This window comes from Solea solea, chromosome 8, assembly GCF_958295425.1.
Source record: "Solea solea chromosome 8, fSolSol10.1, whole genome shotgun sequence".
Lineage (NCBI taxonomy): Eukaryota > Metazoa > Chordata > Actinopteri > Pleuronectiformes > Soleidae > Solea > Solea solea.
Window position 1 is genome coordinate 4187421 of NC_081141.1, and position 17336 is coordinate 4204756.

General features: G+C 41.6%; 1 protein-coding gene across 1 annotated transcript in view; it reads left to right on the forward strand.

The window, feature by feature from the left end:
* Positions 1 to 3684: 3684 nt before the first annotated feature.
* Positions 3685 to 17336, forward strand: part of htr7c (5-hydroxytryptamine (serotonin) receptor 7c) — a 28307-nt gene continuing 14655 nt past the window's right edge. Inside the window, exon 1 of the mRNA XM_058636545.1 lies at positions 3685 to 4730. Within this exon, the coding sequence (XP_058492528.1) occupies positions 4264 to 4730 (467 nt within the window). The 5' untranslated portion in view covers positions 3685 to 4263. The remainder of the gene's footprint in view (positions 4731 to 17336) is intronic.

A 17336-nucleotide genomic window follows, 5' to 3' on the forward strand; every position in this document is an offset into this window, starting at 1 on the left:
GAGCTGAATTAGATACTATTTTTCGTTATGTTTATTGCAAAAATGTGAGTTGTGGACGTCAACATTTTGTAAATGTTCGGGCAAAAACGAGCTCTTTCAGTTTGTTTGGGTTGAAATGAGCGATGAGAATGAATGTAAAAAGAAAAAGATGAAGAAAAAAGGTTGGAGACCCCTGAACATCACAAGGACATCAAAAAGTGACAGAGAATAAAGATGAGGTTTGTAAATTGGGTGATATGATGCCCTCTACTGACCTGTTGCATTAACTGTATCATGTTACAATGATGACAATTTCTGTCGATATAGACACACTATGATGAAAGTTTTGTGTCAGGGACCTGAGCCTGTAGCTTGTTTTATTTGCAGTCGACCCACAGTTTAATTATATCTAATTAAAATCTGTACATTACAACAATGCATACTCTGATATGGAGAGCATGTATCAGCTGACATCAATCGCCCTCACTGCAAATATTAAATACTGGGGAGCAACAGTCGTGTTGCAATCAAACCAGCGCTGAGCTTGATTTCATGACACTTCCTTGACAACGTTGGATTGATTCATTTATCTGGGTTTTTAACGGGGGGGAGGGGTGAGAGGTAACAGGATTGTGTTAACCCCGTGTCAAACGACTTAATCTGAATCAATAAAGCCCTTTTTCACTGCTGACATTTTGACATGTTTCAGCAGGAAAGGGTACCAGTGCTATACTGACGACACTGGTAATGGCTCTGTCAGGTTTAAGAAAGTGGTGTTATTGTGTGGACGTGAGTCAGCGTCGCACCTTGAGACTAATGACGCCTGTCAGTGACACACGCGAACACAACTTGAAGTAGTGATTATCACTATTGTCTTTCCGTCACGCCGTTAATGTGTTATTGAAGAGAAGAGAAACATTTATCGATTCCAAAGCTAAAAGGCGTTTGTTGTTGGACAAATGCTACTTCAACTCCCTCCATTCATAGAGATGTACACTATTTCTTTCTGTCATGGCATTTTATTTATTCATGTCATGGAGTTTCTCCTTATATGGACTTCCTGGGGGGGTGTGTTTATAGGTCACATATTCATTTTAAGTTGTGTTGTTAAGTTTTTTATATATTTTGTTTTAGTCATGATGTAAAGTAGCAATAATTGTGCAGAAGTCACAAAACACGCTCTATATTGCACATTCTTATAGCCTCTGTGTATACCGTACTGCTCTGTGTTCTAAGGGATAATACCAAACCACACACCATCTTATTGAGTTTTTCCTACAGTGTTTCAGCCGCTGAGATGATGTGTTGTCTGTGTGTGCATCACGAGAAGCCAAATAACTTGTTTTGTAATGATCTGGATCAAACCCATTAGGCCGATACTTGAAAGAAAACAGCTGTGAGCGATTACGCTCGTCCCTTTTCCCTCTGTGCGGTTGTTCGCCGGTCACTTGTGTGGCCCGGCGAACCACACACCTGCCTCCATTCTGTGGTCATGATGATGAAATGACCAGTTTATTGCACGCGGGAGTGTGTCACTGTATTAAGGTCACGTTCACAAATCCTGGACTCTCTCCACCTGTCTGCTGTCAGCTCGGATCTAAATTCGAAGAGCAAACATCTGACTGACGGATGGCATTATGCCAGTCCATGTCAAAGGCACAGTCACACTCCACGTCGACAGAATCACTAGCTACACCTGTCACGTCGATTGCAGCATGTCAGGGTGAGACTCGTGGAGCTGCTTTTGGCAGGAAAAGACATTTTGGTTTGTGAGTACAGGTCATAGTGTGAAATCTGATGGAAGTGTGTGTCTTTCCCATAAAAGCACATGTTTAATTAAGGTTTAATGAAGCAATTATAAGCCCTGCAGGGCTTGTGAACCAAAAAAAGAAGTCACATGTGCTCACGTGGGACTTGTTTGTTGGACAGAGTCTTAGTAACATCACATCTAAACAGGCCACAGAGGATTTTGGCAGCAAGGGGATCAAAGCTAGCTTTGCATTTTGAGGCGGAATTGATTAAACTCTCTCTCCTGTCACACCACACAACCACCGTTGAAGAGGAGCGGCGAGAAAAGCTCTCTCAGTTTGGTAGCACGGTGTCATCTAAGTTAGTATCGCGCCACAAATAGCACCATATATATTTGATGCACAGCAGCGCCAGGCACACTTCACACCTTAATGCATGGATAAATTAATGAGCAGGCTTACGCGGCCGGCCCGAGGCCACTCACACACGTCTGTGCTTGGAAATCGATTGTCTCATGATATGTGAACGCCTGGCTGCTTCCACGTGGACAAATAAGCTCCATTAAGTGTTCTGCGACAGATCTAAGATGCTCAAAAACAGCCCCTATTTCAGCCAAAAGCAGAAGTCATCCATACATTTCCAGCCTCTCATTACAAGACCTTCAGAATGCCTGAGAGAGAGACACACACACACACACACACAAACTGGCAGGTTGTTTTGCATTTGCTTCCACCTTGGAAACCTGACCATGCTCTCTGACATGACATCCATGCATCTATAATATCCTTAGAATAAATGGACCAAATGTTCCTGACAGCAGGAAGTCTTGCAGAAAGTGCCGGTGTGGTCACTGGCATTAATCTGAAGTGACAATCATTACCAACCTGTCTGTCAGACCGAACCGTAGGTAATAGTCAGTTAAAGGCCAAGGCAGCGGTGGCCAGCGTGTGGGAGGAGGGGGCAGCTCTGACAAACCAGAGGGACAGTGTGTATGGGAGACAGCACTGAGCCCGAGGGGACAAAAGCACCACAGCTGCTGCAGCCTGGACACTGATGCAAGGAGCCAGAATCTTAGGGAAGCATTCCAATGTGTCCTTGCTGTCTCCAAGCATCTTCAATGGTGCTGGATTTTTTCTTTTGGGTTGTCATCGGGGCTTTATTTTGAGGGGGAAATGCAACCATGGTCCAATCCAAGTCATATACATCACATCCTCATAAACCACATATCACCGCACATGACTTGCAAAATACCAGTGCACAAATAGAGCAATAAAATATCCCGAGAAAAAGCGACAAAGGTGTAGGCTGTCGATCGGTTTGATGGACGTTGGCACAAAACCTGACAGTGCTCTTTCAGCTCTGACAGTAATTGTGTTGTCAGATTATTTGATGTCTATCTGTGGATTGGAGCTCCTGCAGTCATGTGTGAAAAGAACCGGTGAGATTACGTGAAGTTAACCAGGAAGAGTCTCACTGAAATGAAATCTAAAGGAGAGATCAGCATTTTGGCAACTATTACACAACATAAATGAAATGAATCACTATGGGCAGATCATAATCTCAGGTGATAATTATAATTTTTTATATATATTTTTTTTATATTCATATATTTTTTATTATTTTTATATATATTTTTATGTTTTTTTATTAATTTTTTATATATATATATATATATTTTAAGATAACAAATAATAATTGTAATTTTTTTATCTTTCACCTACATTTTACACACTGGACCTAAAAGAAGAGGGGTCAATATTAAAAACAATCACAAAGAAACAATATTCACATTGACCACTGGTCCTTTAAAATGTATGTAAATTCCCCAAAAGTGTTCAGTTAATGGAGCAATTCTGACACTAAGCAGCGACAGTGTATCATTGGAGCGCGTAAAGACAGTCACACAGGAACCAAGCTGAGTGTCAGTGATAAGCTGAGATGACACCAGCTCTCTGATGTCTTCCAGTCTGAAGCGAGAGGACAAAGAGGACAAAGACACCACACAACACAAGTCAACCGTGTCCGCCACAGGAGACAGTGTTTTTGTATGTCGCACATAAAGAGACATCGTGTTTGTTTCCTGTCTTTAGCCCCGCATGAGTTCAGCTGTTTGTTTGTGCGTCTTGAGTGACGCGTCACATGGATAGGTGCGGCTTGCGCAGCGCAGCTTCCCAAATGGACCATTTTTGTGGAGGAAGTGTCGTGAGAAACACGCACATCTGGCGCAACTAGGTTCAGATTGTGTTACTTCTTGGCTTGGATTGAGTTTCTGGAGGAGGACTTTTCTTTTCCTGTCGCGCATCATTATAGAGCTTCAACAGACGGATTATTCTTTTTAAACGAAGTGCAGTTTTTTTTTTAAAAAGAAAAACCCTCGTGAATCGTTGGCAGCTCTGATGAGGTGCAGTTATAACGGACTCGGTCTAAAACCACTGGGCAGGAGCCGAGAGCAGGTCACACATATCCAAATATGCGCGTAATTGGAGCGCACTGGCGCGGCGTCCCTTGCATCCCCGCCGGGATAACGCTGTCGTGATGTTTAACACTTCGGGAATTGAGTTCGCCTTGAACAAGAAAGAGGATATTTCCGAAGTTATCAATGACACCCTGGAGCTTCTCTACAACGTCCTCGTCACCGCTAGTCCCACGGCCACGTGGAACGAGTCGTGCGGGGAGCAGCTGCAGGTTTTCGGGCGTCCAGAGAAGATCATCATCGGGGTGATGCTGGCGATCATCACCGCGGTCACCGTGATGGGAAACACGCTGGTGGTGATCGCGGTGTGCGTCGTGAAGAAACTGAGACAGCCTTCGAACTACCTGCTGGTGTCACTGGCCGTGGCTGACCTGTCAGTGGCCATAGTTGTGATGCCGTTCGTGATAGTGACGGACCTCACCGGGGGGAAGTGGCTCTTTGGGGAGGTTTTCTGCAACATCTTCATCGGCATGGATGTAATGTGCTGCACTGCTTCCATCATGACCCTGTGCGTGATCAGCGTGGACAGGTGAGTTTCCAAAGTGGACCGCGGACGTCAAACACACGAGCGTTTAGAAACGGATCCAAATCCCTGAAGAGCACAGAGTGTAGGGGGAATTCAAGGCGATGGATAATCTAAGTGCATGTTCTACACGCAGGAAATGATTGGGCATTTTTTTTTACGCCGTTCCTCTGATCAATAAAGGCTTAGTTCAGATTTCTGTGAAGTTGGTGTGTATAAGGAAGCAGAGTCAGTGTGGTTACACAGTAGCGCGCGCCGCCTCTTTGGAGAGGAAGACTGGCGTGTCGTGCCAAAAAGTGATTATCTGCCAGAAAGTGATAACAGCCACTTATTATACATTATTCGGAGTTTGATTGTGAATTTGAAATACTTCAAACAGTAGGAGAATCCATACAGCTGACGTGCCACTTCGTCACCCAATGTCTGCGCTCTAGCGCGTAGGAACATGTTAAATTATTAAATATAGCCCCCAAGAAAAGGGGCTGTCTGATAAACCCCTGAATGAAAATATTATAATAGATATTTATATAATTTCCCACACAGGAGTCTTGTAGAGTATGTTTTCACTGCTTTACACCAAACAAAGCATAATATCTTCCACTCTCCAGACAGTGTGCCAAACGCCATCAGCTGCATGACTATATTCACACAAGTACATGAGGTACCCCTCTACTTAAAAAAAACCCCTGAACTATCCCTTTAGTTTCCCCTTTTTTTTTTTACACTGATACATTTATTGTTCTGTATTTCTGCCATGAGTTGCCCTTTGATTATTACACCGTTGTTATATTTAAATCAAAAGGGAAATCAATCTGAATTCACTTACATGTGCGGCTTGCTTATGCCACAAATCATGTTTTGCATTCTCTAAACCATTCATAAATACAAGCTTTACCACCCGTGGAGTTTGGCATCATGATATTTCCTCAGTATTATGCATGAAAGAGAGTGTGTTTTTTTTTCTTTCTTTCTACATGCACAGTGGTGTGAGTAAAGCCATGAGCACTCATCCTTACAAATCAGTGTGGACGTAAAGAGCCACTCTCTCTCTCCCTGACAGCTCTTGGGAGTCTGTGTTCTTGATGGAAATGCCGAGGGGCTGCATCTTGTGACTCATCACAGATATCCACTGCTCCCATTATCGTTCCACAATGGAACCGCTCCGCCTCATTCACCTTAATGAGGACAGGAGGACATCGTGGTATTGATGATCTGATTATTGACTCCCATTTGCCAATCAGGCGTTATTACCTCGGTGTGTTGCATTAGAAATGTTTCATGTCTCTACATGCGCGGGGCTAATGACATTATGAGAGGAAATGGATGTCTGATGCTGTGATAGAGCACCACTCCACTCAGCTGTGGTATCACTGACAGGGCCATGGCTGCTTGTGTAGTAGGACAGTTGTTTGGGAACCCAAACCACTGTGATGCCATCACGACGAGAGCACATGTGTGCATACGATCATGTGTTAAACTGGTTTTACTGCCGTGTCTATAGGAAACGTCTTTGACAAAAAAAAATCACAACTTTTAGCAAAGGGCAATAAGAGAATCTCCAAAACACCCTGAGACTCATCTGTGGGTTCTTGCCTAATCTCTGAGTAATCAGTTTAGTTGTGTAGAGGCAGATAGAGGTCAGGTCAGAGGTCACCATGGTCAGAGGGTTAACGGAAAACAGAAAATGGACAGTGAGTGTGTCCGCGGTCAGTATGATGACACCATATGCTCTGTGACATCCTCCTACAGAAGAACATCGACAAGACCTGAGTGGAAATAAACTAGGGCTGTCGATCGATACGATTATTACGATTATTTCTTATATGAACTAGTAACATCATTGACAACAACAAAAATACAGTATGTTCCATCTTTTTGCCAAAAAGGTGCACATATGCACAGTGCTTCTTTTCAATGACTAAAATAAACAATATCAAGAGTGACAGCAGTGTGACAGTGAAGCAGCATCAGTTACACGTTGACTTCTTTACTGTGACCTGTTAAAAATGTCTGAAACACAAGGTGCTAATTGTTCGTATAATCATAAAAAACAAAAACGGCTCCCCCTGTGAATGATCTGAATCAGTTGAGTAAATGATTGGAACGGTGCAACTGTGAATTAAAGCATGCACAGACACCACACCGTTCTAGCACCCAAACCTGAGTCTTTTTAAAATAACGTTATGTACGTTGGGGATCATTTTCATCCCCGGGCGACCCGTAGACAGACAGTTCTGTTAACTGTTTTCAATGATCTCCGTGAAATCTGACAGGTTTTACATTTAAATTCAACCGTGCATGAGTGTCTTTGGCACAGGGTCCACAATGTGAATCGCAGAGATAGTTCAATGAGAGGAGAATTGCCAATTAGACACACACTTAGCTGTAATCAGTGCTCCCTCACTGTCATCTGACATTCCTGATCTCAAACGAAGCTGGGAAGCGCTGCCAATGACAGGGCAGAGTTATACAGGAAATACAGTCTCCGGAGACGAGGTGCTTGACTGCGGAGACAGATGCTGATTGACTCGAGCAGCTCCTTTAGGGGAGATTGCTGAACCTTACAGGATTGGTCCCCAGTGGATGAGGCCAAAGCATTTATGATGCTGCAGGGACTTGACTGGCTTGACACATATGTATCTCAGAGGGGCTGTTGTGCTGTAACACAATCTCCACTGCTGGTAAATATTCGGACCACTCAAAGCTCTCTGCACCACAGTTCTGTCTTGTTCTGTGTTGTCGCAACCACTCACAGCCAGCAGGAGCACGTTGGGGTTAGAGTCCGAAAACACGCCGACACAAGGATGGGATCAAACCCTGACCGTCCAGTTGGAGGATGACCTTCTCTACCGTTAATCCACAGCTGCACGTTATGAAGTAACCTTGTGAGCTATAGTGTAAGCAACAATTTCTTCGTCTTCTCTCCTCCTCCTCATCTCACCCTAACTTCTAGAATACAAAAAAAACACACAATCTAGTCGACTTTCAGATTATTTAAAGTTGATCGCCTTTGTTCACTGAGCAAATATGTGAACAAAGCGATTATTACTCAACACTTTTGATGAAGCGAATAAAATATTGATTTAATCATTCAAAAATATTGCATTTTATTGTTTCATACACTTCCGTCTGGAACTTATAGTTGTAAGTATCTGACGTTTGTCAGATTATAAAAGTTTTTCACAATTATTTTGTCGGATGTCGACGTGGAAAACTGAGCTGTCGCTCCAAAACTCAGTAGCCAATCAGCAGGGAGCTTCCTAAGCCCAGCCCATGGTCGGATTCATAAACCAAAAAACGACGGCGCAAAGAACAAATCAGGGAGTGCAAAGAACAAGTGTATGTAAAATAAAATACACTATTTTTGAATGATTGAATCGATATTTTATTTGCGTCTTAAAATATTGACGACACAAATCTAATTCCATATATTACACTGGTCCAGTCACTCACTCCCCCCGATCACATGCGCCCTCCTCGTGGGCCCTTTGCACAGCAGCCATTTTGGCAGGTCACAGTCGTAAATCACAGGCGCAAATAGAGTTCCATTTTCGCTTGGTCACTTTCAGGGTGCGTGCTGATTCACTGTCACACTGTGATAAACTGCAATCCATTCCTGACGTGTGCAGTAATACCTGTGTTTTTCCTGCTGAGAGACAGCAAAATGGCTACTGTGCATATACAGTAGAGCCCATTCAGTCTATTTAAGCTGTGATATTAAGCCTTTGCTGCCTCTGCTGCCGTGTGTCAGTATTACTTGCGGTTTCAGCCCCGACCATCAACCCCAGCATTAATTTGCAGGCTCTGACAGGGGTTTAATTAACACGTCTCTTAATTAAAATGGCACCCTTTGTGGTTTTTCTGCTGCTGTAGCCTATCTGCATCAGGTTTCAACACGGTGTGGTTTCAGAGAGTCTTCTTCATTCCGCACTTGTAATGAGTGGTTATTTGAGATGCTATTGCAAGTAACTGTTGCCGTTTTTTGTACAATATATACACAGGAGAGATGTACACTGTATACACTGTATACAGTATTAAATGGATAATCCAGAGATGGTTGTAATTTGAGTTATTGCACATAAATAGGTTATTGCACAGATAACTTAAAGAAGATGGTTACAATTCCAGATAGATGAGCAGTTTCTGAGATACTTGTCCGTTGCTGCCATGTGATTGACTAATAGATTTGACTAGAAATAGCAGGTGTGCCTAATAAAGTGGACGGTGTGTGCTGAGTGTATGCTCTGCTGTTGCAATAAATATGAGTAAAATTACATTATATAATATATAAAATATTATATTTTCAATTTAACCTTTATTTAACCAAGAAGTCCCTTGAGATTAAAATCTTTATTTCTAGGATGCACACCATGGAAAAGTGCATTTTGTCACGATGGTTTTTCTAATGTGGAAAATATAACACAAAGCAAATCAGCGTCTTATATCACATTAAAGCAGGGATCATATAAGAATCAAGTATTAAAACCAACGCTCGACTTTTCACCCATCCCTGCTTAACATAAGTATTGTAAATGGAGGTAAGAAGTACCTCTCAACTTTTTTGAATAAAATTGCACTTATCAGTGCAATAACCCCACATTGTATTCAAATGTGAAAGTCCAACCCATTGCCTGGACAGTTGCTATAGCAACAAACTCCTTTCGATTTAGCAACGGTTCCTAGTTCTACTGGAATGACGCCATCTTCTTCTTCTCCTTTAACAGTTAAACATCCATGATGTTGCATCACTGCCATCTTCTGGAGTTAGAGAACTCCTACACAGTCTGCCGCATTATTTTTCATGTCTTCAGTCTCATCCTCTCATCACCAAGTATTGGTATCGTCAGCACCGCAAACTCCACAGCCTTGAACCAGTGACATCATAGCCTGAACGATGATTAGTGAATAAAACAGACGTTTCATAGAACTGGCTCTTATCCCAGCATGTACTTTAAGCACTTTCGTGACCACTTCCCCCCAAAAAAAGTTATTATCTCTTTTGGCACCAGTCAGTCCTTAACGTCGCTGAGAGTAATATTTTGTATGTTTAATAATTCAAGTCAAATCTGAATGATTTATTCGCACCAGTGAGAGAGATGGTGGTTCCTCTCTGTTGTCCCTCTGATGTCTAGGAAAGATAGACTCCAGCAGCTTGAGGAATGGACGAGCTTAGTGTGGCGGGACAGAGAGCGATATGGGAATTTACAAATCAAATAGAGCCATGTTTGACTGTGTGAACTATCTGTGGATGAGATGTAGGTCAACTGCAAACACAGCGGAGGAAAAAAAACAAACTTTTCTTCTTAAGTTCAGAAAGAGATGCATGGTGTAGGTGTGATCGCACTCACCGGCTCCCGCAGGGAATTGGAGGGAGAAAAATCACCATAGCAATTGCCCATAGACGGCAGCAGGATTAGCTGCCGCTTTCACAGCCTCTGTGCCAACTGATGTGTCATTGATGAGCCAAATTCCACGCGCAGCCAGTGCATTAACCTGCAGCCTGCTGGCCTCTATATATGATAAGAATTCTGTGAGGTCAGTGTGTAAAGTTCATGCCGGGAGAGATAACTGCTGCTGCTGCTGCTGCTGAGTGCAGCCAGGCATCGTCCATCTGCAGCAGGCACGCATGACCTAACTGATGCCTACTCTGGTCATTTAATGGAATATCAGCATTCACCTATCATACCCATCCCAACCCAGACACTTGACCAATTACAACTGGCCTTTAAGCCTTAGAACACAGAGCATTTTGGCTGCTTTTCCCCCATTACTATGTGTAAACATACAGTATACACAGAGGCTATAAGAATGTGCAATAAAGAGTGTCCAATATCCTTTTTTTCAGCACAACCCATGCAATCTGATGGAAAAAAAAAATATTTTTCACCAACTATATAAACATTATGAGTACTTTTTTTGAGTAAAAAGTACTCAAAATGTTTAAAATGGGACTGAATTTGTGAAATTCACAGTTCAAAGTTCACTTGGCTCATTTTTATGAACCAAAATAAAAGAAAAAAACGCTCTATTTCGTGACTACAATTATTGCTACTTTATATCACAAATAAAAATGCGATATAAAATGAATCCTAACTTTGACTCAACACATAAGAAGATGCAAAAAACCATGTTTTTAAAAGCCTGAATAAGTGACCTATAAGCGCACACCCCGAGCATGTCCATATAAGGAGTTGTGTATTATTCCCACGGCAAATGACCACTAAGGGTTAATACTCTTCAGCAGAACTTTTATCATTTAAAACTGGTGTTAAATGCAGACACAACTAAAGTTCATGCTCTTTTTAAATGCCAAGGCCAAGCCACACAACCTGCCCTTAATTGTCAATTCTCAGGGTTCACAGATAGAGTACAGATATCTTGGTATTTGAATTGATGAAATCGCTCTCATATCAATCAGCTGGTAAAAAGGTTGAAACTGAAATTTTTTTTTTTTATTTCAGGATTAAATACTGCTTTTCTTTTCAATCCAAAAAGAGATTGGTTGCTGCCACTTTTATGTCGGTCTTGGACCATGGAGATGTTTTCTGTACATGCCCTCGACACTGTGTATCAGGATCCCCTCACTCATCACTGTCTGTTATATGCCATGCTGGTTGGAATTCTTTGTCTCCACGTAGACTAAAACACTGGCGAATGTTAATTCCCAAAGCTATTCTTGGTCTCCTCCTCCTCCTCCTCCTACCTGTTGACCTTTGTCGACCTTTGTCAATCAGAGGAGCTCTGGATCTTATCAGCTTTGTTCTCGCTGTCGGGCCCAAGGGTCAGAGCTGAATTGGGAGAAAAGGGAATGCCTGGAATGAAAGATTTAAAATTTAAAGGCTTGTTTCTGCTGCACGACTTGGAGTGCAAACACATCTGTCCGTTATGTTCTTGCTGATTTATAAGGGTTTTATGCTTCTGTGGGCTTAATCCTGAAAATTGCACAGTTGATTATTTGATGTATTTGTATAGCTGCTGACTGTCTTTAACCTTGTTTGTCTGTAACAGTCTTGCACACACTTGAAAAGGAGATTTTTAATCTCAATGTGGTTTTCCTCCTGGTTAAATATAAAAATATGTGGAGGATTGGACATATCCTGCTAGGCCAGTGTGACGAGATCAAAGGCAGTTTAAAGGAAAAGCAAAAATCAGACCACAGTGTGTGTTTTTCCTCTACTAAATGGGCTGGTATAATGATTTTTTTCCCCCCTAAATCCTGTGATCACACTTTACAGGGAGTGCTTAGATTCTTTAGAATCCACGGTGGATACGCTTTAGGTTAAAAACCATGACAGCAGCTATTTCTTAAGACAAACCATCCTAATCTCTGCTGAGGAAACAGCATTTCAATTTAAAAATCTGCCACTGCTCATGTCCTGTAAACAGGCTCTTCCTCTGGAGCAAAGCTGCTGCTGTCAAAATATTTCTGAGCGCCATTAAATGAAAATGCCGCGTGAACGCCTGTGGCAAGTTAATCATTGATACGTGCTACTTGTACAATCGGCCGCAGCTCGGTGTCCGTCCTGTCACACTTTTATGACAGAGGCAGAGCGAGAGAGAGAGAGACAAATCCACTGATCGTGATCACATAGAAAAGGTGTGTGTGGGAAAGTACCAAAGAGGGCTGAAATGAAAGGAGAGGAAAATCATAAGGATCAGAGCTAAGCTTTTTAAACCCATCAACTCATCACTCCCTCTGTCATTAGGTTTCTTTGCACAGTTAAAGTACGCTATTGTCTCGGCAGACAAACGCCAGCGGATAATTGATTGATTGAACGCCTGCAGCCATATGCCAGGTGCTGATATGCACTCTTTCAGCCTGTTAGTATGAAGAGGTTTTCCAGTGCAGCTGGTTGTTGACATTTAGAATCTTCCTACCATCCATGTACTTTAAATTATGAACTTCTTTAAAGCCCACCACACTAGAGGATAATTGGCCGGATTTCCTTCCGACAACCGCGTGTGCCTTTCCGATTGTAGGCTGATTTGTATAGATTATCTGGCCTAATTATCCTGTAGTGTGAGGGATTATGAGATCGCGATCTTAGTTGACCTGTAAATGGATGTTGCGTACTTCGGTTTGTCTTCATCCACAGTTTTTTGCATTTGTCTCAGGACAAAACGTTGCAGCTGACACTTCGACGCCCAAACCCCTGGAATCTCCTCCCTGAAGTTGGTCACAATGTTCATTGTGTCTGTGGTCGCCCACATTTTTAAAATGAGTGAGGACAGGAACGGGTGTATAACACCGTGCTAGTAAAGTGAGACAGCTGCAAACAGGTCAAACTATAGACCGTAAACACAAAGAAATACTCCATATGCATAATATGACATAATAACAGAGGCAGATCAGTGGGTCAGCTGTAACAGGGGAAGCTTAATACATTTATTCATGCATAAATTCTGCAAACAAACAACTAGAACAAGAAGATGTGATAATTATGTGTAATATAACAATGTTTTTATTTACGGTGCATATGTATGAATAAAAATGCTCTATATCACCGGGCAAATAACACACGAGCAGCCATTTGTCTACAGACTTCCCTCAAAAAATCCACACAGGTTTGAGGAAGAAAAGGCTCTGCTGTCATTTATGTTTCCGCAACGCTGTCAATCAAAAACTAGTTCCTCCTTTTAGAGACTTCCTGGAAGCATCATGCAGAAGCCCAGCATCCGCCCACTGCTCCACTGACTCCCAGAGAAGCTGAGCTTCCGTGGAAGTGACATTTTTGCCACATATGTCTAATCACCGTTGAGCTCACCGCAGTGAAAAAAAAAACCCTATTCTGTGCCATCCCACAGAGAATAGTTGTTTTTTTTAACGCAAAGGCTGCTACGGGAATACGAAAATCACGTAAGATGATCCGTCATCCGTGATAAACAGCTGATTCTGAACTAACTAGTGACGTTTAGTATTGAAACGTAATTACAACACAGTACATATTATCTCAGAGCAATCGCAACTGACGACAGAGACTTCTAACGTCACACTGCAGCTTAAATAAATGGCTTGGAAAAGTTGGGAAATCAAATGTAGGTGTAAGTGTTTATTTTGATTTTAATCTCCCATTCTCTAAATCCTAATTATCCTGCTAATTTAGAAAAAAACAAAACATTAATGAGGAGTACGGTAATATTCATTCAAAATGCAAATTACACTCAGCAGTGTACTGAGTTGGTGTCACACTCAAATATTTTCCATTTTCACAAGCAGAGGCAAGAGGAACACAAACAACCACACTATATCCTGAAACATGGAATACTAAACCAAAGATTTAACTTGATGTAATTGACAAAAAAACCCACATTTTTCTGCTTCTATAGAAAAATCTCAAAAGCCCGACTTAACAACAGTCTCAGTCGGAACAGAAAAATACCCTTTTACTGGTCTGGAACAAAATAGATTTCCAAAAAGCACAAGGCAACAAAAATTAGATACAAAAATACTGGCAAGGTCAAAAGGCTACTCGTAACTGATCTTAAATACAGACACTTACCGGTCGACGGACAAGACGGAGTGGAAACAGACACAGGAATAATATACGTCAGGCTAAATACGCAGGTGGAGGGATAATGATACACAGGTGAAACACATCAGGGTGGGGCAGGGAAACGTTACAGGAAGCAGACACCGAAACGAGAGGCCATGGTACTCATTTCAAAATAAAACAGGAAACGGAACATAAGAAATGATGACACTTTTGCCAATAAGCCGTTGTTATGGAGCCGTGCAAAGAGGTCTCTGGCCATGGATTCAATGAAAAGTATTGACCAATCACGGAATTGAAAGATTTCTTTCGAAATAGTTATTAATATAGACAGCTGTTACCAGCGTGATTGTCTCAGTTTGTTGTGCTGTATAACCCCTGCCCACGTTATCCTACCAGCGTGTGAATAATTGAAAGTGAAAGAGTCTGACTCATAGACTGAACATGAAAATGGAACTCTGTCTTATGGGAAGTCTACGGGAAAATTAGCTTCTGCTTCTCACTTGATTTATAACGACACTGAACGTTTCCCTGGTCTTAATCACTAGTTTCTTCAATGTGATGTCAATTTTGTAAATTATGCAGTCTTGTATAAAGTACTTGAAAGCGATACTTGAGCAAAAGTACAAGTATCTTACAGGAAAATTACTAATTACTAAGTCATCTTTTAGAATATTACTTGAGTAAAAGTCTTAAAGTACCTGACATTTACTGTACTTAAGTATCAAAAGTAATTTTCTGATATAAAATGTACTTTAGTATTAGAAGTAAAAGTATTTAAACAGTGAGCAATTACAATTTTGAATATGACATTTATTTAGTTTTAATTCAACTATCTGCGTGAGCTTGCTAGCTCAGCGGTTAGCCGCTCAGCTAAAAGCTGAGAGCTGAAATAGCTGATAGCTGAAACCCGGCGTCCGGAGTGTACGACAGAAACCCGGAGGGAGACAGGAGACCAGAGCCTTGGTGTCGGACACAGTAAACAACGAGCCGGTGGTGTGTTTTAAGTCCACTTGGAGGTGAAATCTGCGGCTAACAGCTGAGCGGCTTACAGCTAGTGCTGCTAAAAACAACTAGCGAGAAATGTATCGGAGTAAAAGTACACATTTTATTTAGGAAATGTAGTGGAGTTAAAGTAACATTTGTCAGAAATATAAATGACAGAAAATACAGATTATGTGAAAATTCTACTTAAGTACAGTAACAGAGTATTTGTACTTCGTTAGATTACAACACTGAAATGATGTCGCCATTTACAGGGAACATGGACGATAAAGCATGGCATGTTTGAGTGGACACATTGTGATTGACAGCTGGTTTCATTCAAGAGGTACCTGGCTGCAGGTGATGTCCGTGAACTCCCAGATTCAAAAGCTTATATGGTGCTTCTGGTAAGACCACTTTTATATATAGTCTGTGATCTGACTGCCACTCCGGAGGTAGAAGTCACTCGAACTAAACCCCAGCAGTGGAGGAAAAGAGAGGAAAAAAACCCCATCAAGGCTTAATGTCTGCAGTCACACAGCAGCCATGTAGGGCTACACTTGAATAAGTCGTTGGAGCTACATGTTGGCATGGAAACGTGCTTACAGGGATGTACTAATGTTTAGCAGTAACAGGCGTTGAGACGTTTCAGTCTGGACCAAAGTGGTGGACAGGGTGAGACTGCCAACCCACATCATTTGCATGGCACTCTTTTTTTTTTTTTTACTCTGCCATCAGGAACTTCCCTCAAAACATATTAAATGTCCAATTTGACAGCAGATTTTTTAATTAATATCCGTATTTTCACGGCTGCAGTGAAGGGATTAAGTCTTCTGCAGAGAAGATGGCCTTAAGCATGGTATAGAACATAATATCAAGCTACATGGGTGAAACAATACTCACTCACAGACCACATAATTGTTGTTTGTAGCTATTTAGAGACCTCTTTTATCCAACTCTGCATCACATCAGGTACTGATATAAAGAAATACGGCCAACAAACCTTCAAAAACAAAAACTATACCTTGAAGGAGGTGCTTTGCTGTGTTCTGCGGATGTTTGAAGTTATTTGCGTGTTGTTGCATCAAAGCCAGCTGACCTCAATTTGTGTGTTTCTGCTTTATTTTGCCGACGCAAAAGCGATAATTGAGGACTTGAGGTTGTTTTTATAAACATGACGCTGAAGAAAACAAATCGAAACGATGATTGTTGGGAAACAGGAGATTATCTAGCATCATATGTCATCAGCATAGGTATGTTGTAATTTCCTCTGCAATTTGATGTGACAGAACTGATGGATTAGTAGCCACTCTGTAGATAGAGATCTGAATTTTATTCATCAATTTTCAGCCTGATGTCCTTTTTTTTTTTTTTTTTTTTTTTTTTTTTACATGTCCTTGGGGACAGGAAGCAGAGAAGGGCACAAATGCTGTGTGACTTTATTGTGGAACAAATCATGCTTTGTATTTTGGCACAACAAGGTGGAGTCTATTATTCATCAAGACTGAACAAAGGAGCGACAATGATTTACTAAGCGGTGAGATAATGGCTTTCCTGTTGATGAAGCCGAGAGGCCGCAAACAAACAGACACACGCCACGCTGTGGATTGCAGATAATATGTTTGGAGCTTTTGAATTACTGCTGCCGCCGTTACAGAATAACTATGCAACACAAGTTCTGGCATTTGCTTCCCCTGGGTACATCATCTGAATATGTATGCAGTCCATTAAATCATCCAGTTTGAATGATCCTATAAAATACAGCTTTTTAAACTAGAGATCAAGTTTATACATTAATGAGCATTTATGTACAGCCAGAGCTTAAACACCGGGCTTATGTAGTGTCTCTGTTTAAGAATACATGTTTACTAATTATCAGCAATTATCAAATGCCTCGTATTTCTACATTGCTCTTCATGCCGTAGCATCTAAAGTAGAGTTGTTCCGATTCCGATACTAGTATCGGAAATGCCTCCGATACTGTTGAAAATGTTGGCATCGGTATCGCCGAGTCCAGGCACCGATCCGATACCACATCATTTATTAGAGCTCCGTTAGCTCTGACACGGTTCTTCTTCGCCGCTCGTGAAACAGTTGCTCTGTGCTGTTTTAGAGGTGTGAAGAAGAACTGATCACC